Source organism: Myotis nattereri (assembly GCF_964212035.1).
Source record: "Myotis nattereri genome assembly, chromosome: 6".
In the NCBI taxonomy this organism is placed as follows: domain Eukaryota; kingdom Metazoa; phylum Chordata; class Mammalia; order Chiroptera; family Vespertilionidae; genus Myotis; species Myotis nattereri.
In genome coordinates this window covers 46,829,172-46,854,376 of record NC_138081.1, presented here as the reverse complement: position 1 = coordinate 46,854,376, position 25,205 = coordinate 46,829,172, and the positions used below count along the sequence as shown (strand labels likewise).

Sequence of the window (25,205 nt, the reverse complement as noted above, 5' to 3'; positions counted from 1 at the left end):
GTATAAATGCCCATGTACAGTCTACTTTACAGATGTGCACAGTTAATGCTACCATCAGATAAATGCCATAATGTCAATGAAGTTGGCATAGAATTCATCTATACAAAAAGGTATGTGCATTTTGTACTATTTTCATTACCTTAGAAAATTAATTTCTGATGAAGTCTACCTAGTCAAATTATCTAATGCCTTGGTATCTTGTCTGATAGTTGTCCATAATTGTATCACATGATGACACAGGAAAAAAGGTAGATGATGATGCACAGAAATAGTACCTTGGTTTTAAGATGTTATCTCCTGCATACCAACACAATGAAAATGCTTGTAGTTATTTAAAAGTCCTTAATGTTTCTGTGCGAATACAGGGCATGTTAAATTCACATCATTTAGCCCTGGCCAGTGTGGCTGTTCAGTGGTTAGAGCATTGGCCTGCGGACCTGAGGGTTGCGGGTTTGATTCCTGGTCAGGGTGAGTGTGGGAGGCAACCCATAGATCTGTCTCTCTCACATGGCGCTCTCTCTCTCTCTCTCTCTCTCTCTCTCTCTCTCTCTCTCTCTTTCTTTCACTCTCCTCCCTCCCTTCCACTACTCTAAAAATCAATGGAAAAAAATATCCTCCAAGAAAAAAAAAGTTCACATCATTTACTCAGCCACCTCCAGTTCCTTCTTACTTCTTCTTTCCATATTTTCTATATAGAACTATAATTAAATTACCTGATGTACGTAAAGTGCTTTGAGAAAAGCTTGGCACATATGGACACTATGCATGGTTTGTTATCATTGTTGTTATTGCTATTATTTCATGTGTTATGAGTGAAGCTCTTTATGTCTTATGCCCTGCAAAGATTCTAAAGTAGTATGGTTGGCTTTAACAAGTTCAATCCAGTGCTCGCAGAGGGAGAAAGTCTAATATGCAAGGCATCTTCTTTATTTTTATTTTTCGGGACAGAACATTCAAATCACCTTGGAAGTGATCAAAGTGATAAAAAAAATGTGTTGGGAAGATTTTGTGTGTTTGTATCTCTAGATAAATGTTACCAAGTGATTACCTGAAATGATAAATGTTGGGAACAAATTAAAAAGAGTTTTTTATAAGTCTACCACAAAGAAGAACTAATTAAAACAGCCCCTGCTCACATTGTATTAGCTTCAGACTATGGTAAATCACTTGCAATATTATTAAAGTATTTCACTATATATTTTATTTTTATAATAATGAATCTGGTATGCTCTACTCTCCTTTGGCTTGTTACACATTAATCATTCCACTCGCTCAGGGCATCATCTTCACGTCCACGTATTCCTGTTGGTGATCGTTCAAGAGAAGCTGACCTTTTGCCTTTCACTGAAGTCTGCTCAGAACGTACCTCAGTCCCTGAGACTTTTCCCTCCCAGAAAGACTTTACTGCTGCCCTGGGAGATAAAACAAAAACAAAAAAAATCTTTTATGTGAAATGAAAACTAAAAATAGATTTATGTTTCGCTTTTGTCTATATAGAAGTGCCTCCTTAGTCACAATTTATTTTTAGTTTGCGGTACATCAGTTGCATTGCAACAGTAGAGCCCTCAGATGTACCAGGGTATAATACTCATGTAGGTATTGGAAATATTCTCCTATAACTGCATTGGTAGGTTACAATAACCAATTTTTGGGGTTGTCATAACTACAACTGGACAGCACAAATATTCATTCAATAGACTTTTTAAAGCAACTACTATGTAAAACTGTAAAAACTGCATTTAAAAGCTCTCTCATGACTGGGAAACAAGTCATGAGATTAGGCAGACTGTACTAGGACAGTCTCAGGAGTTGGGCAGTTTGAAGACACAGGTGAGAGACATCATGGACAGAGCTTTGGATTCATGGGACAAGGGAGGGGCAGAGAGATGGACATCAATCAAGGGGGAGCCTCACTTTCAGTCCTTCACCTACCAGTTTATAATTATGAAGATCAGCACAAAGATCACAAATATACACATCACAACTCCTATGGTCAGCACAAACACTAGCACTGCATCAGTGTCCGGTCCTTTTGATCTTTTCATCTGCAATTCTAGAGAAAAAAACATGCATATATCTGATGATTATTCCTACTGACAGAAAAAGGAAATGGAAACTTCATATCTGAAAAATAACTCTAGAAATATACAGAAAGAATTAGTGGATGGAAAGTTATTAATTAACTTGCTCTGCATGTTTGAAATGTTCTTTTCAAACATGCAGAAAGTTGAAAGACTTTGACCATGAACATTATGTATTCCTACCACCTAGATACTACCAACAACATTTTACTATCCGTCTATCCATCCTTCTGTCCCATCCTGTATTTTTAATGCATTTCAACATAATTTACTGATGTCTGCACATTTCCCAGCAAAATTCTTCAACTGGCATATCATTAACTATAATTTATATTTTTATATTCTTTGTATTTTTTTTCTTCTGAGGTAAAATTTCAACAATAATTTGCACAAAGATCTTAAATGTACATTTGCTTATTTTTGACATATACAAACACATACATGCAATTTAAACCCTTAGCAATACACAGAATATTGCTATACCCCAGAAAGTGCCCTTGAGCCCCTCCCAGTTAATCCCTGCCCTATCTTCCAGAGGCAACAACCGTCCTGATTCTCTTTTCCACCACCCATTAGTCCTGCCTATTCCAGAATTCATAGGCATGGAAACATATACTATGTATTCTTTTGTGTAGGGCTTTTTCAGTCAATATAATGTTTTAGAGATTCACCCATATTTGCACATGTACCAAGTTTTTTTCTTTTTTATTAATGAGTTTTTTTCTTTTTTATTAATGAGGAGTATCTCTCAATTTGTTTACTCATTCTCTTATTGACAGCCATCTAGGCTGTTCCAGTTTGGTGCTATTATAAATAAGCTGCTATGTACATTTTTGAAGAAGTCATTCTGTGAACACACATTTTCATTTCTCTTGGATAAATACGTAAGAGTAGAACTGCTGGGTCATAGGGTAGAGGTATGCTTAGTTTTCCAAGACACTGCAAGACCTTTTCTTAAACTGATCGCATTAATTGTATATTTTATAAATTTCTTTCTCTCCGATTTTTGGCTTGCCTATTCATTTTTATAATGATTTCTGTTAATGAACTGCAGTTTTTAGTTTTGGTGAAGCATAATTGATCAACGTTTCCTTTTACGGTGTTGGTTTTCTGAGTCATGTCCAAGAAACCCTTGCCTACGCCTGAATTATGCAGATGTTCTGTTTCCCTTTTTAAAGCTTTCTGGATTTGACTTTTACCTTTAAGACTATGATACATCTCTGATTTTTATATATGTTGTAAGACAGTGGTTGAAGCTCATTTTTTTTCATAGAAATACCCACACACCACTTTTAAATCAGGCATTCTCTCCCATATCTTTATGAACATAAGGCTATTAAAAGGACAAAGCCAGTCTACCATATGTGTTATAACATTGCTGCATTATAAATTGGTGAAAAGCCAATTTACATAAAGTATTACATTGTGAATTATATAGCTTTCTTGTGGCTCTTTCTGGTTCCTAAATCATAGAATCATAAAAGATTTACATGGAAAAGACCAGATGCAACTGCTGAATCATACCAATGTCTAAGGGGGTTTAATGATTTCTGCAGCTATGTTTTATATATTTTAATATTTTAATTTTGGTAAGTATCAATCTATCCGAAGTGATCTCCTATATGAGCAACCTCAACAGCTTATTTGTCTGAATTTTTCTTTCTATTCTTTAAACACTGTGGAGTATAGTGTTCCATGCACTCAATTTAGTGATCTCACTAAATAGTTCCAAATATGATAGAGAAATTACATATTTATATTCCAACATTGTTGAATTTTAAAAATAATTTCAGTTTTGCTAATTTTAGGTTTACAAAAGCCATGGGATTTTTTAAGCTCAAATAAAAGACACATTGTAGGATCCCTAACAGGTTTGGCTCAATGGGTAGAGCGTTGGCCTGTGGACTCAAGGGTCCCAGGTTCGATTCCAGTCAAGGGCATGTACCTTGGTTGCGGGCACATACCCATAGGGGGTGTGCAGGAGGCAGCTGATCGATGTTTCTCTCTCATCGATGTTTCTAACTCTCTATCCCTCTCCCTTCCTCTCTGTAAAAAATCAATAAAATATATATTTTTTTGAAAAGACACCTTGTAGGATTAAAACCTGAAAAGAAATGCAAAATTCCCTTCCATTTATCTACGACCCTGCAATACTGGCCAAGAAGGTAGAGAGTGAGGGTATGACGATTTTAGTTCATTTCAATAGGGGTCTTCCCACAAGGATCACTTAGATTGCTTTTAAATCTAATAACTAAAAAGGCTGCATTTCCTCTTGAAATTTTCTAATGAAGAAATAGGGTGAATTTTTTTTAGTAAAACTAAGCTTTTTAGTAAAACTAAGCTTATGTTTGTATTAGTTTCCCAGAGCCACCATAACAAAGTACCACAAACTGATTGACTTAAAAACAAAGGAAATTTGTGGTCTCATAGTTCTAGAGGCGAAAATTCTGAATACAAGGTATTGGTATGGCCATGTTCCCTCCAGAGATTCTGGGAGAGGACCCCTCCTTTCTTCTTCCAGTCTTTGGAAGCCCCTATGTTCCTCGGCTGGGCAGCATATTTCCAGTCTCTGACTGTTTTCTCATGGCTGCCTTTTCTCATGTGTCTTTGTGTCTTCACATGGCATTCTCCTCTGTCTCGCTCTCTCTGTCTGTCTGTGTCTAATTTTCCCTCTTCTTATAAAGACACCCGTCATATTGGGTTAAAGTCCCACTCCAGCATGTATGACCTTATCTGAACTGAACTAATTACATCAGCAATGACCCTATTTCCAAATATGGGCACATTCTGAGGTTCTGGGAGTTAGAACTTGAAAGTATCTTTTTAGCGGGACACAATTCAAGCCAAGACAATGCCTAATTATGAAGGACAACTATTGTAGAAGTGAAAAATCTGATATATAAAGGAATGGATGGGACACTTTTATTAACTAAATAATATTTACCCTAAAATATTTGAATTATGTATTTGTTTCAAGCCAGTACCATATTGTGGACATTTATAACCAATACGTTTGTTTGATGTCTAAACAACCCAAAGCGTCTGTCACAGTGGTGTATACAATTGTCATTTTAAAAGAAACCAATAGATCCAAAGTGTTCTGAAAACATTTTATCAATTAACCAGTGCGTGTACTGAGACAGCAGAGCTTCCCCACCAGCCCTAAACTGAGAAGACATAGTTAGCTCTGCTATCTCAGTTAAGGACTGACATTATGGGGTCTGTGTTCCAGGCCTTAACTTATGTACTGTCAAATGCATGTCACCTTCTAGTCATGGGAAGAGCTAACTATTGAGATGTCCTAACATCTCAAGAAAGGGGACAAAAACCAAGAATGCCCTCTGATAGCTATAATATCCTGAACAAAACTCATTGAGAAAAATTTTATTTTGATGATATTTGGTCTTCTTTGGACTTTTTTAGCACTTTATTAAAATTACCCTTTTAACACAGCCGGTGTGGCTCAGTGGTTGAGTGTCAATCCATGAACCAAGAGGTCGCTGGTTCGATTCCCAGTCAGAGCACATGCCTGAGTTTTGGCCTTGATCCTCAGTAGGGGGCGTGCATAAGGCAGCCAATTGATTCTCTCTCATCATTGATGTTTCTATCTCCCTCTCCCTTTCTCCCTCTGAAATCAAAAAATATATATTTTAAATTATCCTTTCAATAAAAACCAGAGTAAGATTATTAGCTTTCACAAGAAAAAAATTTTTTAAAGACATTATACAACATATCAAAAAAATTTATAAATAATTTATTTCAAAAAACCATCCCCAAACAATTTAGCTTGTTTTCATTCAATAAAGGGTTGCTATGTTGCATGGTATCTCTAGACTACAGCATAAATCCTTTACTAGGGATTAAGAAATACCTTCAAGAAATCCATGAACTCCCTTTAGAATCACAGGTAACTCTTGGCATGATTGTATACGTGGGCATTTTTCTGGTAAAAGCCTCCTGACTTTAACTGGATTCTAAAAAATCCTGTAACCAAACCTGCGGGAAGCCACCACTTGATGATACTGTCACAAGACTGCACCAAGGAACGGGGAAGGCCAGTGGACCTCGGGCATTAGCAGGGCTGATGCTAAGCACCATTGTTCATGTTGAGAGAGTGGTGGCTCAAGGCAATTCCCTAGCCTGACAATCCCTTTACTGTTTACCAAACTTTACCTTTGATACGCCTTTATGCATTGCTAAAGGGCAAATGTGTACTCAAGTAAATAAACAGTAGACCAGGTCAGAAGTCAGTGTGCTCTTCACCACCTGGCCACCACCCCTTCATAATTCATATTTCTTGTCTAGAATTTTCATTCATGCATCGCCCCTCCTTCAGATCCTGAACCCAGTACTGCAGGTAAAACCCCCACTTCCCAATAGCAAAGATGACAACAACAATAAAAATGGTTAACAGCAACTGAACTAAAGGAGATAATTATATCATAGTCTAAATTAAAAGGACATGCACATGGATCCATTTCACAAGGAAAGTGGTTTTTAACTTGTGAAATGACGTTCAGGACAAGATTTGCCTTTTGTGACATATATTGATGACTATTATTGTTTTGTCAAAAAATGTTTTCTTCAAATGGGTAATTTTTTAAAAGACATGCCTTGACATAATACTTCTTAATTTCATTATACAAAATTTTTATAAGCATTCATGAGAACTCCATGTGTACATTTTCACTTATGTGGTGAAGTAAAAGTAAAAATATAATCCAAGTTACAGGATTGTTCTTTGGAGAAATTTCAGGAATACACTAGTTTCCCGAAGTGAGGCAAATCCAACTGTACTTTGAAAAAAAGAAATGAAGCACTACCTTGTAGAAAAGTCTAAATGATCTGAACCAGTGGTTCTCAAACTATGGTGTTTGCCAGCAGCACCTGGGAACTTGTTAGAATTATAAATTCTTTTGTCTACCCCACCCAAGATCAACTGAATTGGAAACTCTGTGGGTAAGGCTAGCCATCTGTGTGTCAAGAAGCCCTCCAGGTGATTTTGATGCTCTCTAAAGTTTGAGATAAGCAAACCAAAATATTGCTGGGCACTTACCACTTGAGGTATAGACTGTGAATCTAAGAGATGCTACTATTTCATTATTCTCGAAGGTATCGCACTCATAATCCAAGGGGTGAATTGGCCTGCTTACTTCTAGGATTGCTGAATCATTTGCAAGTACAACGGGTTGCTTTTTAAAAGAAAAGAAGTATCAACATTTTTCATGTAAACTTAAGATCAGGAAATAATTTCCTGTAACAAAAAAAGAGCCATTATGTCTCAGTCTAGGGCAGTAATTAATTATGCACATGATTTTTATAGTCAGACAATCTAGACATCAAGTTCCAATCCTACCACTTCCTGCCTGTGTGACCCAGAGCAAGCTACTCTCAGCATTTCAGTTTCTTATCTGTAAAATGGGTATAATGTTAGGAATTACCTCATAGGATTGTTATGTGGGTTAAAAGAAACATTAACATTTGGTGTATGTCTGACACTTAATTAGCCCTCAGTTAATGTTAGCTACTGTTGTCATTAATATAATTCCTATATATACAATGAAAACCTTGCTTCCAAAATAAAATAATTTGTATAAAATGAATGTTTTTAAGTTCTGTTAATAGCTGATCATAAAACATGTTTATAAATTATGAAAAAAAATTAAATCCTAATAATAATAAGCTGTATGATTTTAACTTCATTTTTGCAAACTGATTTTAAAGAGAGTTTTATGGCAGTCATCAAGCACTGGGAAACAAATTTTATTACTCACTACAAAGCACCAAATTATATTCATTACTCACTTGCTCTGGCCTTAGAATTTTCCAAATATATTTGAAACGATTTTCAGGAGCTGTATGAACACAGGCCAGTTTCACACTGTCAAGACTTTCTGATATTGGTTTACCCCCTGAAAAAAGAAAAATTAAATACAAAAATACCATAGAGCATTGTAAATTGCTTTATAAATAATATTACTTTTAAAATCTACCTCCAATTTTAAAATAAATTCTATGCTAGAAGTTATCAGACTTAGAGCTTGAATGTAGAAGAGCAGAGCGGAGTGATGGATGCAAAGATAAAGTCACCAAAAGAAGCAGGTAGGAGACTCGATAGCTATCTGCTCCTTCAGTAGAATAAACTGGAGAAGAGGAATAGTAAGAGCAATCAACTCAATGAGCTAACATACTTTGAGATCTACTCATGGCTTCCAATTTACTGGTTAGGGACCCCATAAGAGATAATGAAATCTCAGCACTGTGTAATTTGATGTAGAACATCACTTAAAATTTAGGCTGTACCAATCTACTGATAAAATGTCATGACCCAAGTGTCAAAAGTATTTTGCTATAGGACAGCCTTCACCACAGAGCCTGAGTACAATAAGGTTACAGTGTATTGCAGAAAATATCTGTTAAATTTTAGACATTGAAAAAATGTAAAGTAACAGCAGAGAGTTATTCAGAGCTATAACTATCCTGAGAAATGGAATTTTAAGTTTTCTTATGATTTCCTTTCAGTATATCAATTCCACTCATGACAACCTGAAGTTAAAGTATTTCCCCAGAGTAAACTCTTCCCCCCTCAGTCTCCCTCCAGAGTCCAACTCACAGCCACAGTCTACTGGTCCACGACATTCTTCCACCCGTACGATGCACTTAGATTCACCTCCAGGGCATCCATTTGTTAACATAACTTCTCTAATACCAACACCTTTAGTAAAAGAAAATGGCAAATGTTAGGAAAAATAAATGCCACAGAGTTTTTTTCTTTACCATCTAAGTTTTTATTGAGACTTTTTTCTTAATTTCAGAAATTAAATTCCCAAAATCAGGTTTACAACATTTAGAATTTTTAGACCCTTTATTTTTAATTACTTCCTAAAACAGCTTTTCCTAAAGTGAGTTACATGTAACACCAGTCCTTCTGATTGTTACCATTAGAAAAAGAATTCCATGATTATATACATTTGAAAATAATGCATTAAATAAAATTAAAGGGATATCTTTACTACAGAATTTGGGGAAAACTTTTAAAATGCTAATAAATTAACATGCTTTGTGTGTAAACTTTCATTGATTTTAACATGTAAATTTTTTACATCTTAACATATTTGAAATCAGAATGCATCTTAAAATTGATGGCATATCACAAATTGGCAGTATTTTCCTTTTTAGAGATACATAAATTGTGCTTCTTACAACCAATAAAGTGTTAGATTTAATAAAATACATAGTACACAGGATCTCCCAAATTTATTTGACCATGGAACTTTTAGGGAGACTTGGAGCTTCTAGAGGAAATTTCAAAATCATATTTTAACATAAATTAAGCTTTTTAATATTTAGATTGATAATAAATATAGCAGGACAAACTATTAATTATCGAATCTCCATTTTCAACAACATACTCTCTTTAGAATTGCCACACATTTTTATAACAAGAAACCAAGCCTTTACTATCATAGATCTTCAGCGTTTTCCTTTCATCACCAGAATTGGAGATGATAAAATGCTTGATCAGCCACATGCTGAACATGTCCTGTGATAAACTGACTGTGAATGAAAACAGGGCCACATACCAAACCTGACAAGCTCAGGTGGGTCTGCATGTGGGCCTTAGAAACTCAAGTAACCACATAGGATGGTCTGAACATAAAAATTCCTAATGGAAAGCAAATCATGGTGGGTAGTCACATTCTAAGCCTGTAGCTTCCTTGACAAAGGTCAATCTTTACCTCAAGTAAGCCTGTTTATTATCTTTTTGCATCTAAGATAACATGTCAGCGTAATCTTCTCCAGATCCCTCTAATCACAACCCACACAATCACAGAACCTTCCCTGTTAGCTTATTCCCTGAATACCATCTCTATAGTTAATTACTGACTTTCCTTTACCCACCAATGTGAAGGAAGTATGTGTTTCTCTATTTTGCCTTTTTATCCAGTCCCAGAGATGTCCCTGGTTTGCTTTCTTCCCCCGCCTTAATCTACCATCAATGGATTTCATGTTCCGTCCTGTAGTCTCCTCCTTTTATTCTAATGTATAAAATAAGCTGCAAAACAGGCATTCTTCAGAGCATTTTCTCAATCTATTGAGATTTTGCATCCTGGCAATTGTCAGTTTGGCTCAAACTCATAAAAGTTCTCTATAGGTTTGGATGTTTCGTAAGTCTACATGACCTATGAAAAGACTGTTTGGTCACAGGCTAGGGAACTGTCCATCTTGATTTCCTTGTTTACCAGATTTCCTCTTCCAACCCCTATATGATGTTAATCATAAAATCCATTCTCAAGGGCAAGGGGAAGTTGAAATTAGAAATGGCTTACCGTAGTTATTCTCAAAGTTCAGCGAGCCTGCAGATCTCCTGGAGATCTTACATGAAATTCTAACTCAGCAGGTTCTGAGAGTCTGCCTTCCTAACAAGCTCCCAAGCTATGTGGCTGGTCTCTGGACCAAAAATTGAGTAGCAAGGGAGAGGGCTCCATATGAGATAAAGAAATAGAAGATTGGAAGAGGAAAGGTCTCTTGATTAAAAGAGATGCCTAAAAATGGCTACAGTATGGTTCCACGTGAATTTATGAAAGGTCCCTATCTAGAAGCACACCCTTATTCTGAAATGCATAAAAAATTTTCAAGCATAAATAAATAAATGTATTTATTTATTTTGCAAAATACAGTTTATTGCGATGATGTAAACAGCTAAGATTTTCTGTAAATCCAAGTGACACTCAAAAATCTGCCTGTGTATTCCAGAAAAGGAAAAAATTTTGACTGCTACATTATTTGTGGAGTTCAATCGAATTTTCACTAAAGCATTTTTCCCTTCACAGAGTTGTTATAAATTGAAAACATTTTTTAAATATTTAAAAAATATTTTAGATGCAAAATGTTGTCTTTTCTGGTTTTTCTCCTTAAAACTTATCACCATCTGACATGTTACATATTTTACTTTTATTTATGTCTTTGACCCAACTAAAATACGTAATCTTTGAAGGCAGCATTTCCTCTGCTTTCTTCACGGCTGTATTCCCAGTAGACTGCATTGTAGACAGAAAAAATTTCTAGAAGTCCCCAAACAGAAAATCATTTGTTGAATGAATATATAATTTCTGAAACAAATCTTTAATAATAGTGTAAGACAATATATAATTACTAGAATTGTCATAAATATAATTCTCTTATGAAAATGTTTCAAGTAAGCAACAGAAGAAAGATATAAATTGTAAATGAATAATCACAGGTTTATTACATGGATTCTTCTCATTTTCTGACTTTCATTCATGAAGAAATTAAGGTTAAAAAAAAAGGCTGAAAACTATCTCAAGAGACAGAAAATGGAACAGTGAACAGGAACATGACAGGGATGCCCACTCGCACCACTCCTGTTCGACATAGTACTGGAAGTATTAGCCATTGCGATTAGACAAGAAGAAGAAATAAAAGGCATCCAAACTGGAAAAGAAGAAGTAAAACTGTCTTTACTCGCAGATGACATGATATTGTACATAAAAAACCTAAAGACTCAATCAAAAAACTATTAGACTTAATAAATGAATTTGGCAATGTAGCAGGATACAAAATTAACACCAAGAAATCTATGGCATTTCTATACACCAATAGTGAACTTACAGAAAGAGAGACTAAAAACGTAATCCCATTTACCATCACACCAAAAAAATTAAGATACCTAGGAATAAACTTAACTAAAGCGGAAAAAGACCTCTACTCAAAAAACTACAGGACGTTGAAAAAAGACATAGAGGAAGACATAAACAGATGGAAGAACATACCATGTTCTTGGATTGGTAGAATCAACATCATTAAAATGTCCATACTACCCAAAGAAATCTATAAATTCAACGCACTTCCCATTAAAATACCAACGGCATATTTTACAGACCTAGAACGAACTCTCCAAAAATTCATCTGGAATTTAAAAAAAGACCCCTAATAGCTGCAGCGATCCTGAGAAAGAAGAACAAAGTAGGTGGGATCTCAATACCAGATATCAAGCTGTATTACAAAGCCACTGTTCTCAAAACTGCCTGGGACTGGCACAAGAACAGACATATAGATCAATGGAATAGAATAGAGAACCCAGAAATCGACCCGAACCAATATGCTCAATTAATATTTGACAAAGGAGGCAAGAACATACAATGGAGTCAAGACAGTCTCTTCAATAAATGGTGTTGGGAAAATTGGACAGATACATGCAAAAAAAATGAAACTAGACCACCAACTTACATCATACACAAAAATAAACTCAAAATGGATAAAGGACTTAAATGTAAGATGGGAAACCATCAAAATCCTAAAGGAATCCAAAGGCAACAAAATCTCAGACATATGCCGAAGCAATTTCTTCACCGATACTGCTCCTAGGGCATTGGAAACTAAAGAGAAAATAAACAAATGGGACTACATCAAAATAAAAAGCTTCTGCACAGCAAAAGAAACCATCAACAAAACAACAAGAAAGCCCACTGCATGGGAGGACATATTTGTCAATGTAATCACCGATAAGGGTTTAATCTCCAACATTTATAGGGAACTCATACAACTTAACAAAAGGAAGATAAACAATCCAATCAAAAAATGGGCAAAGGACCTAAATAGACACTTTTCAAAAGAGGACATTCAGAAAGTCAAGAGACATATGAAAACATGCTCAAAGTCAGTAATCATCCGAGAGATGCAAATCAAAACAACAATGAGGTATCATCTCACACCTGTCAGAATGGCTATCATCAACAAATCAACAAATGACAAGTGCTGGAGAGAATGTAGAGAAAAAGGAACTCTCGTGCACTGCTGGTGGGAATGCAGACTGGTGCAGCCACTATGGAAGACAGTATGGAGTTTCCTCAAAAAGTTAAAAATGGAACTCCCATTTGACCCAGTGATCCCACTTCTAGGAATATATCCGAAGAAACCAGAAACACCAATCAGAAAGGATATATGCATCCCTATGTTCACAGCAGCACAATTTACCATAGCTAAGATTTGGAAACAGCCTAAGTGCCCATCAACAGATGAATGGATTAGAAAATTGTGGTACATCTACACAATGGAATACCATGCTGCTGTAAAAAAGAAGGAATTCTTACCATTTGCAACAGCATGGATGGAACTGAAGAGCATTATGTTAAGTGAAATAAGCCAGTCAGTGAAAGAAAAATATCATATGATCTCACTCATTTATGGATAATAAAGACCATTATAAACTGATGAACAAAAATAGATACAGAGGCAGAGCAGCATCGAACAGACTGTCAAACCACAGCAGGAAGGCTGGGGAGGGTTGGGCGGGGGGGTGGTAAGAGATCAACCAAAGGAGTTGTATGCATGCATATAAGCATAACCAATGGACACAAGACACTGGGGGGTAGGGGAGGCCAGGGGAAGGTCAAGGCGGGGGGGTGGGAGGGGACGGGAAGGAGACATATGTACCACTCTTTGTAATATTTTAAGCAATAAAAAAATTTTTTTTTAAAAGAAAGAAAATGGAATAGTGGTTTCCAAGGGCTGGGAAAAAGGGGAAGTAGGGAGTTAGTATTTAATGCACACGGAGGTTTCAGTTTGGGATGATGAAAAAATTCAGGAGATGGATGGTGCTAATGGTTGCACAATAATGTGAATGTGCTTTATGTCACTGAAATGTACATTTTAAATGGTTAAAATAGTAAATTTTATGTTAGGTATATTTTATCACACACACAAACAAAAACTATCTCAAATGAAAGTAATTCAGGTGTAATGTTTGACCAAAAAAAGAAAATGTTCCGATGTAGATCTGCATGGATTTTCTGTCTTACCTTCTGGTTTTTGTCTTTCCCTCCTATCACTGTCTTTTTATTACAAGGCAGAGTCTATTTAAAATAAACTTAATTTCATTGTGAATTATCTATTATCTTCTCAACAAGCTACTCTATAGTGGTTCTGAAAAGATGGTCTTCTAACCAGCAGCATCAGCTTCATTGGTGAACTTGTTCAGAAATATAATTTCTTAGGCCCCTCTGAAGGCCTACTGAGTTAGAATCTCTGGGGTAGGCCCAGCAACCTGTGTTTTAACAAATCCTTCAGGAACTGAGAGTGAACAGTTAAGTTTGGGAAACACCAGTCTATTGTAGATCATGTGTTGCCTTAATCCCACCACCATGTAAAAGATTTTTATATCCAAATTCTATTTATGGAATGATCAATACAAGTCACAATCCTTGAACGTTATCTTCCCCACAAGCCAATACCTCTTTTCTCCAAGATATGACATATAAATTGGAGAAATGTAGAATTTAGAATAGACTATTACAAAGAAGCACATTTCTTGATAGATTTGCCAACACAGTATGTAGAAAGACATCTGTGAGATGCATCTCAAGATTTTTCATCTTCTGAACATCTGTGAGATGGAGGAAATTTTACTTTGGTGAAGGCAGTGTATGTACCAAAAAAATATAGGGAGCTGGCTTAAAATAAGACTTAGAATTTATAAACTGACATATCCACCCTTTTAAAGCAATCGGTTTGTGTTTTGTGTGTGAATTATAGTCATTAGAATAGAAATCAATGAGAGATGAATGAGAGTACACAAATTACAAATAAAAATTGCCACACTATTTTTACCTTTCCTCCCCCTAAACTACAATATTGTTTATGTGCTCTATACTACTTACCACATGTAACAGTGCACATCCCAAATTCTACTTCTTTCACTACTTTTATTTCTGAACCTAAACATAAAATACAAAAACACATTATTTAATCACTTGAAAACTTTTCTAAGTGAAAAGCTCTTACTTGGGGATGGAGATACAAGTACTTGTCATGTGGGAAGCAGACATTTTATTTTATTTTTTAATATATTTCTATTTATTTCAGAGAGGAAAAGAGAGGAAGAGACAGAAACATCAGTGATGAGAGAGAATCATTGATTGGCTGCCTCCTGCACACCTCCCACTGGGGATTGAGCCCACAACCCGGGCATGTGCCCTTGACCAGAATTGAACTTGGGACCCTTCAGTCCGCAGGCCTATGCTCTATCTATTGAGCCAAACCAGCTAGAGCTGGGAAGCAGACATTTTAAAAAGTTTCATTAAATCAGAAAAGCAATGCGAAAAGCAGTACATCTATTATTGTTTACATCAAAAGAAGCCTAAGCCTTTAAAGTAATAAATCAAGAAATAACTTGCAAGGAAAGTTTATATAACCTAAAAATAATTTTTCATTACTTTAATACATGATGAGTTTAAAGTCCTATAGAAAGTCAGGAAAAACAAACAAACAAAAAACCCCAGCCAATTGTAAGGTCCAATTTTTTCCAATTCTCTATTTTCTGAAAAATTTGAGTGTATCATTTTCATCCAAAACAAGTCTCTATACCAAGTGTTCATTAAAATCATGTATTACAGATTGGTTCTACTATTCCTAACACTTTATTAGTAGGATAATCTAGGAATACACAAGTATTTGATTAAATATCATTGGGTTCAAATCACATAATACAGAACTTCTTTTTTCTCATCATTCTGAAGTTTGGCATGAATTCCACTTGCTGTAGTGTATAACCCATTCTTCATAGCTCACATTAAGACTAAACTCTCAAAGGATAAAAATATTAAATGAGGTGTTAGAAGATAATTTTTAAAAGGTATTATATCCTGAGGAAACAATGTTACATGGGAAAATGCATTAGAGTTAAAGCCAAATTGCTGCTTCTACCACTAATTAGCTGCTTTGAGTTTGAGTAAGTTACCTTTCTGTAAAATTTGAAAAGGAGAATCTATTTCACTGATTATTGTGAGAATTAAATGAGAGAATGTGTATGAAAACATTCTGTAACTTGTTTACTGCTATAAAAATGCTTAAGAGATAACCTCATTCTCACTCATTTTGCACTTATTGATTTTATATAATTCAAAGATTTTTTCTATTTTTATTACAGCAAGACAATATTTTTATAGTTTTAATATGCTTACTAGAGGCCCAGTACATGAAATTCATGCATGGGGGTGGGGGTGGGGGGTTGTCCCCTCAGCCCGGCCTGCACCCTCTCGCAGTCCAGGACTCCTCAGGGGATTTCCGCTTGCCAGCAGTTGGACATCCCTCTTGCAGTTCGGACCCCTCGCTCCTTACTGCCCACCTGCTCACTGCTTCTTACCGCTCAGCTCACTGCTCCTTAGCACTGCTGCAGAGGCAGGAGAGGCTCCCACCATCACTGCTGCGCTTGCCAGCTGTGCGCCTGGCTTCTGGCTGAGCAGCGCTCCCCCTGTTGGAGCACATTGACCACCAGGGGGCAGCTCCTGCGTTGAGTGTCTGCCCCCTGGTGGTCAGTGAGCATCATACCTACTGGCCAGTAGGTCGGTCACTTAGCCTTTTATATATATAGACTAGAGGCCCGGTGCACAAAAATTTGTGCACTCGGGGGGTAGGGGGGTCCCTCAGCCCGGCCTGTGCCCTCTTGCAGTCTGGGACCCCTCAGGAGATAACGACCTGCTGGCTTAGGCCTGTTCCCGGGTGGCAGAGGGCAGGCCCAATCCCTAGGTGCAGCCCCTGGTTGGGCTCAGAGCAGGGCCGATTGGGGAGTTGGGGCGCAGCCCCCTGTCACATTCAAGGCAGGGTCGATGGGGAGGTTGTGGCGCCACCCCCTGTCACGCACAGAACAGGGCCAATCAGGGGGTTGGGGAGCTCCCCCGTCATGCACAGAGCAGGGCCCATCAGGGGGTTGAAGAGCTCCCCCCGTCACTCACAGAGTAGGGCTGATAGGGGAGTTGGGGCACTGCCCCCTGTCACACACAGAGCAGGGCAGATCAGGAGGTTGGGGCGCCACCCTCTATCACCCACAGAGCAGGGCCAATCAGGGAGTTGGGGTGCCTCCACTCTCACACTCAGGGCAGGGCTGATGGGGAGGTTATGGCTCTACCCCATCACACACAGAGCAGGGCCCGTGGGAGGGGTTGGTTGGGGCGCCGCACCCTGTCACACACAGAGCCGCAGGGTGATCAGGGGGTTGGGGAGCTCCCCCGTATCAGGCACAGAGCAGGGCTGATCAGGAGGTTGGGCACCTTCCCCTGTCACAACAGAGCCTCAGGACGATCAGGGGTTTGGGCGCTGCCCCTGTCACGCTGATCCCGGTACCGGGAGGCCTATCTGCTCCGCTGATCCCAGTGCTGGGAGGTATATTGCCCTTTTACTATATAGGATAGAGGCCTGGTGCATGGGTGGGGCTGGCTGGTTTGCCCTGAAGGGTGTCCTGGATCAGGGTAGGGGTCCCCACTGGGGTGCCTGGCCAGTCTGGGTGAGGGGCTAAGGGCTGTTTTCAGACTGGCGGGTGACTGAAGCTCCCAACTGCTCCTTTTTTTCTTTTTTCTTTTTTTATTCTGGGCCAGCTTTAGCTCTGGCTCCAGCTCTGAGGCCTCTGCTGCTGAAAGCAGGTATCTGGTCTGTTTGGGTTCTATAATCGAAACAATGTATAACTCCAGCTCTGAGATCCCGGCAGCCGGCTGAAAGCAGGTTTCTGGGGTTTTGTTTAGCTTCTATATTTGTAACAATGTTTCAAACTGCAAGCTCAAAGGCCGGCAAGGCAGGCGGGGAACGTTGGAGTCCTCCGTCACTGAAGCAAGCAAGCCTCATGTTCGCTTCCAGCTGCCTGGCTGCCGGCTGCCATCTTGGCTGGCAGTTAATTTGCATATCGCCCTGATTAGCCAATGGGAAGGGTAGCGGTTGTACGCTAATTACCATGTTTCTCTTTTATTAGATAGGATGTACCAAACATAGTGTCTTGAATACATAGTAAGCACTAGATGTAAATATGTTAATCAATATTGACTTTGTTAAATAAATTATTTGGACTATCATGATCAATTTTGAATTAACATTTTTGCTTGAAATGCTTGGATACTTTCAACTGGCACATTATGGGATATAAATTAAAAGCTAAATCTTGAACACAGAAAACACAGGTAAGAGAATGAGTACTAGACTACTTTTAAATATAACCTCTTTCGCCTGGCTTGTGTTGCTCATTGATTGAGCATTGACCTATGAACCAGGAAGTCATGGTTTGATTTCGGATCAGGGCACATGCCCAGGTTGCTGGCTAGATCCCTGGTGGAGGGTGTGCAGGAGGCAGCTGATCAATGATTCTCTCTCATCATTGACGCCTCTATCTCTTCCTCTCCCTTCCTCTCTAAAATCAATAAAAAATGTTTTTAAATATATAACCTCTTTTCAAAAACCATTCAATAAACTAAATACTTAATCAGCTCTATTATTCAGTACCTTTGCTACTTTGGGAAAATTATTTAAGTTCTCCTAACTTAAAAAAAGTTGAGTCTGGCCGGCACAGCTCAGTGGTTGAGCATTGACCTATGAACTAGGAGGTCGCAGTTTGATTCCCGGCCAGGGCACACACCACCCAATTACAGCTTGATCCCAGTGTGGGACATGCAGGAGGCAGTCAATCAATGATTCTCTCTCATCACTGATGTTTCTATTTCTCTCCCTCTCCCTTCCTCTCTGAAATCAATAAGAACATATATATATATATTTTTTTTTTAAAAGGTTGAGATTTAATCATGTTATCTCCAAAGGTCCTTTCAGCTTTGAGTATTAAGTGCTCATTAGGTCATTCACTGACTTTCTTTTTTTGATGGGGATCCTATAATGGTGAGTCAGGGTGATTATATGTATCTGGACTTCAGTGTAGTATTTATCAAAATTTCCCATTATCTATCTATGAGTAAAAAGGAAAAATATGGTCTGCATGTCAATGTCAGTAAAGTTTTATGTATAACTTCAACAGTAAGGTCCACTGATGCTAATTAATTGGTTGGTGTCAATGTGGTAGGAGCCATGTGTCACAGTACTCTGTACTGTTCAACATTTTTGTTAATATCTTGGATAATACTGATTTCATGCTGTGTGTAAGCTGAAAGTCCTATATATAAGCTGAAAAGTCAGTTGTCCTCAAAATACTTTACTGGCTGTCTTTAAAAGAACAGGTGAAAAAGAGAGTTCAATAGTGAGTTTAAAATAGGAACTATTATAAGCAAGCTTTTCTTACACACACAAATTAAAATGACAAATAAAAAAATAGTGAGTTTAGTATGAGTCAAAAGTGTAATGAGGCTTCCCTAAATATCTACTGGGTCTTAGACTGTGCTGATAAAAGCTTGGCATCCACAATGAGGCTGGTAAGGATCCTGCTGTTTTTTCTGTTCTGGCCAGATCCTGGAATGTTCTCTTTAATTTTGGACAGGATGCTTTAATTGTTGGTATATTACATCACAGTACAATTTTTATTTTTTAGTTTCTTTTTTGAAAATTGATTTGTATGGTTGATAGTTCATGATTTTTTTTCTTTCTTACAGGTCTTCCAAAGAAAAAGAGAAAATGCTATATAGTTATATTTATATAGAATAAACCTCATTTTATAGAATAAAACTCATTTCTCTTGAAATTATTATGTAGTCTATTGTTGGTTCCTTTTATAAATCTAAAGGTAAACAGGTTAAGAGTAAATTTATAAATCTTAGATTAATAAAGGGTATAAGGGTATACAAAAGGTATAAAGGCATAGGGATAGGAGTATAAAAGGATTACGAGTATATATAACATAGTATCTTAGTGATTTTTCCTATATTTTGAAACATTTTGTTATTTCATCATCCATAATGATGGATTTCAGTATTACTAATCAATTACTCCTATTTTAAAAAAAGACTATAATAATAAAATGGAAGAATTGTTAGAATGGCCTAGAAAGGTGATATAATTGTGAAATAAATTGTAGGTATTACATCATACTTTGTTTTCTTATTGCTTTGTTCAAAGAATCACATCATCTTTCAGGAAGATATAAAAGAAGTTTAGATGCATCTTTCTCATCCTCTATTTTCAGCTTTCATTGAACACAATTGAGATTTTAGAGTTTATTTCTTTTTGGTCCATAATGGCAAGGAAAAGAAAGTTAACAGTGAAAAACATTTCACAATTATTGGATGAATCAGAAGATGAACATAGAGAAACAGATAGCAGCATTTTGGATGTTAATGATGATGTTAAAATTCATTGTGTAAGCAAAATGAGAGATGATACCTTAGTCAGTGGTTCTCAACCTGTGGGTCGCGACCCTTTTGTCAGTCAAACGACCCTTTCACGGGGGTCACCTAAGACCATCCTGCATATCAGATATTTACATTACGATTCATAACAGTAGCAAAATTATAGTTATGAAGTAGCAACGAAAATAATTTTATGGTTGTGTCACAACATGAGGAACTGTATTTAAAGGGCTAGAAGGCTGAGAACCACTGCATTATACTAGATGAATTATCTCTAGCTCAAGACTCAATGAATGAACATTATCTTTCTAAGAATGAGAAGGATATCTGGCATTCTCTTCTAATTAGTCCTTCAACAGGAAGGACTTGATCCTGAAATATTTTGTGAAAATGGAGCCAGACCATACGATTTCGATAAAGGATACAGACAGTATTCTTTCCTTTTTAAAGTAGTTTATACACAAGAAAGTATTTGATAAGGCTAGTACACAGACAAATAAATGCCAGATGTGAATACAAAGGTAATTAAAAGAAAGTAGATGTAGAAATGAATAAATTCATTGGACCAACAATTGTAATTGTTTATAAATCAAAGATGAAAATGGTTTTGCAAATATGGAGAAAGAATATGGCAGTCTTCTCTTCAAAAAAATATGTATCTTCCTAGTTTTCAAAAGTATTGTGTTATGATAAAGTGCAAAAAGAACAATAATAATAACTAGAATCTATTACAAGATGTACTTAAAATCTGGACTCAGTATTTATAAAATGGCTATATTTCAGACTCATGCATAACAACCAATGAGATTTTAGTTGCACTAAAAGTACTTTTTCCATTAATCTTCAAAACCAGGAAAAATTAAATAAAAATTTGGGATAAATTTGGAAATAAAATGTGAATTCTTATTAAAACTTCAAATAAGTTGTTTTCACTGCCCCTTTGTTCTTACATTTGAAATTATTTGTAAAATGCCTTAAAAGTAAAATAAAATAAAATGTCCAGTGGATCATAAATGGTGTTGAATATTTTTACACTGGTCCTCTGAGGGTTAAGAGGGGCTTTGCCAAATTTCAGAAACATCCAGATCTCAGACACCTCAGATTGTTTAAAGTTCTGGATTCTCGCTTTCCCCAGGGAAAAGCAGCTATGCATGAAATTGTGTATATAAAACTCCAGAAGGCACGCGGACTCCCTGAAGTTCACAGATAAGGAAATGGAGACATCGAGAGAATAAATAACTATCCTGCATTTGAATTTGCATCTAAGGCATTATAGTTCCGTCACCCAGGCTTACTCTAAACTCCATTTAGCTTTTTACACCTGGAACTATCCCTTGATCAGTTTAATACTAAAGTTATTAATGCAATTACTTTTAAAACTAGAGTGAAGCAATAAGGACTATGCTTTAGAACATGTTTTTCTCTTTTCTAGTCCCTTTTCTTCTTCACATTTCCCCAGTCAAAGAGATGAAGTTGGGTCAGTCTCGGGGTGCGTGTGTAAGCTCTCTGTAATGTAATCTTATCAAGGCAATAACAAATCTCATCCCGCCATTAACCTCAGGTAGTCAATTTCTTTCTGTCACGGAGGGTCACTATCTGTCATCAGCAAAGAAAAGAAAAGCTGATAAATAGGGCACCTACTCTCTATGTATAGGAGACAGGAGACTGCCACGGATATTAAAAGAATCTCAGCTGGGTCATTTATGAGGTAAAGGAATCGTTCTCCTTCAGATGGCTGCACACCTGCAACTGACCTTTGACCTACCAGCATGTGAGTTACTGATCAATAGGACAGGTGTAATAGCGTGTCAAGTTTTATTGCTTAGAGAGCTAGCAGAGGAAGGTAAATTTACTAGTAGTATGTACCAAGCACAAGCTCATCAAGCTCATTCTCCCTTGGTTAACACGTTATCATCTAACAACGCCACTAGTGGGATCCCTTGATCGGTGTTTTCTAAGGCCACACTGTTCCTCTGGGGTGCAAAGTTGAACGTGCAAATAAAACACCTCCACGCTGCAGAGGTGCTCAAGGTTGGGGCTGCAAGAAGCTGACATGGGGCATCTGGGCAGTTTAGTCCGCATATGGATCCATCGAGATGGGTCACAATGAGGGGAATTCTGAGTTCCGTTTTGTTCCAATGCAACGTGCAAATATACAAAGACGACCTCAAGCAATTTGCAACTTAAAAAAAAAAAAAAACTACCATGGGAAGGGAAAAAACGTAACTGCAAAGGGAGTCAAAATAATTCCACCTGGTGGAAGACTACTTCTGCCTCCTCTCACTTAAAAAACAAAGCGTCTTTTTAGCAGTATTTCTGTAGCAACTCCTAAACGTGGGCTTGTTCAGCTTGCTGTGGCCTTGGGAAATTGACATGTTTCTTCAAGGCCATTACACGAGTGAAAAATGTATACATTCGTGGCTGACTGCCAAAGAGCTCGACAAAGGTTCCCAGGGGTCAGTCTGGATGTCCTCGGACGGACACGGGGCTTCGGCCCCACAGGGGCTTCTGTCCCCACCAGGGAGCCTCCCAGCTCACCTTCCGCCTCCTCCTCCTCGTCGCCCTCGTGCTGCGCCAGGTGCTCGGCCTCGCCCGGGTAGTTCTCCGCCTCCTCCTCGGCCTCGCCCTCGGCCTCGCCATCGCCGCCGTAGTGCTCCCCCTCGTCCAGGGAGCGGGCGCGGCCGGGGTCCTGGAGGGCGGTGACGTTGACCCCGCGGGCGGCCGGGAGGCCCGCCAGCAGCAGCCAGCCCACCGCCAGCAGCAGCGCCGCGGGGCAGCCGCCCCCGGGCCTCATGGCTCTCGGCCCCACGGCCGCCCAAGGCTCAGTCGCAGCCGCTCGCTCTCCTGGACGGGCGTCGAAGAAGGAGCCGCGGGTCTCCGAACCCCTGCGCGCCGCGCCCGGGCAACCAGTAAGGCGTCACCGCCCGTCACGGCGCGCGGCCCGCTGCCTCCCTGCGGCGCCTCGGACACGCGCTCCCGCGGCCGCTTCCGACGGCGCCCCGTCCCCTGCGCCCCACGCGCCTGCGGGGTCCCCCGTCCCCCGCTGTGGGCATTCCCTCCGCTAATGAATCATGGCCCATACACGGCAGAAGCCCTTCTCGCTCACCCTTTCTTCTAAAAGGGATCCTTCCTTCTGACGTTGGCTACTCTACCACCCAGAGTCCCTCTTCCCGGGACACCCCTCTACGTTGACTTAACCTCGAATTCCTTGATGCAGAATATCCAACGGCATATGTCAGGGTGGACTGTCACAGCCTTCTTGAGTATGGAGCCTCACGCTGCATCCATTTCTGCAGGCGAGGCTTGATTTGTAGAATATGCAGGGGTGCGCTTTCTTTCTCTGACCTGGACGCTGTTGGTTAGCGTAGCTCAAGCATGTATGTAGGTCTTAAGGTGTTGTGCAGCGCCCTCAGCTCCATGAGGGCCTTCCTGATACTAAATTAGGGGCCGGGAGGGAGGAAGGAACAGGGGAGGATGCAACTGTTGTCAAGATAGTCCTCCACTCTGTATTTGGGGCGGTGATGCTTTTGGAACCAAACTTCGGACTTACACTTAGGGGGAAAGAATTTTCTCTTCCCGGAGCAGGTTCCTAAGAGCAGAACCTCTCCCCTGTCTTTTTGTTTGGCAGCCTTACTCCTGTTTTGAGCCTACATTGTGCTTCATTCTTTTACCTTTGAGTCCATGGTCAGAACAAGCACTCTAATGTTCCTTGGTTACTGTAGAACAAGGTTCTCCCACAATCCCATTTCATAACTGTCCTACCCACACCCATGCCACACCCATGCCACACCCAAGCTAACTGCTTTCCTGTTTTGTTCATCTAATTCCTCCAAGATAGATGTGTTCCTCACCTTGCATTTTGACACAGACTCCCAGATGACGATCCTAAAGTGTCCTAATTTCGGAGCTCAAAGGTTCCCCCCAAATCTCAAGTTTCTTTATATATCTAGAATATGTAACACACCTATCAAAAAGGCTAAGGAAGTTTTAATGACAATACCAAATGACACAGTTTCAATGACAATGTTTGTGAGGATGTGGAGGAAGTGGGTCACTCATATATTGCTGGTGGGAATGTAAAATGGTAGTCCCTGCCAGCCTGTTGTGCCTTCATTCTCTGGCCATCATTTAAAACTATATTATTACACAATGGAGTAATTTTGTGGTAGAAGCTATAGGACGCCCCATGGAATTTTGTATATAGGAATAGTGATTTCAAATAGTCACGCTATATCCTCTCAATCTATCACATGTTTAGTGACGTCTTGTCTTATTCCAGCCTCAGTCTCTCCCACCCATTATTTTTTCATCGAATGGAGCGGCCCACAAAGGCCCTTCTTAGAGCAATAAGAAGAAGGCAAGGATGTCTACTATCACAACTCTTATTCAACATTGTATCAAAAGTCGCAGCTACTTCAATAAGACAAGAAAAATAAATTAAAAGTATACATATTGGTAAAGAAGAAATAAAACGTTCACATATGACATGAGTGGCTATATAAAAAATTCAAAAGAATAAACAAAACAAAAATTCTGGAACTCATAAACAATTATAGCCAGGTTGTAGGATACAAGGTTAATATACAAAAGTTAATTGCTTTCTCATATACTAGAATTTAAGATTTTTAAAGATCATTTACATTAGCACCAAAAATACTTAGGTATAAACCTAATAAGATATTACAATATCTATGTGAGATAAACTACAAAATTCTGATGAAAGAAATCAAGGAACATTTAAGTAAACATATGGAGAGATATTTCATGTACATGGAAAAGAAGACTTGATATTTTCAAGTTGTCAGTGCTTTCCAATTTAATCCATAAATTCAACACAATCAAAATCCCATTTGTAAATATCAACAAACTAAGTATGAAGTTCATATGTAAAGGGTAAGAGAACCAGAATAGCCAACCCAGTATTTAAAGGAGAAGAACAGCACATCTGCAGTCCATTTATGGCTTAGGCCAGAAGACACCCATTGGCAAATTTTGCTCTAAGAAAACAAGGGAGAAAAGGTGAATTTTAATGATAGTTGAAAGTACCTTCATTGTG

At 38.4% G+C, this 25,205-nt stretch overlaps 1 protein-coding gene across 2 annotated transcripts; it reads right to left on the bottom strand.

The window, feature by feature from the left end:
* Positions 1-563: 563 nt before the first annotated feature.
* Positions 564-23,041, bottom strand: SPACA1 (sperm acrosome associated 1). 2 transcript variants are annotated; one of them, XM_081093696.1, is made up of 7 exons: positions 22,688-23,041; positions 14,762-14,818; positions 8,695-8,796; positions 7,887-7,993; positions 7,138-7,273; positions 1,933-2,053; positions 564-1,412 (listed from the first exon to the last, which is right to left on the bottom strand). In XM_081093696.1, exons 1-7 carry the CDS (start codon positions 22,941-22,943, stop codon positions 1,256-1,258), a joined length of 936 nt encoding a protein of 311 aa, XP_080949822.1. In that variant the 5' UTR covers positions 22,944-23,041; the 3' UTR covers positions 564-1,255. The 2 variants fall into 2 exon arrangements, with proteins under 2 accessions (XP_080949822.1, XP_080949823.1); XM_081093697.1 differs by lacking the exon at positions 14,762-14,818.
* Between the last annotated feature and the right edge of the window lie 2,164 nt (positions 23,042-25,205).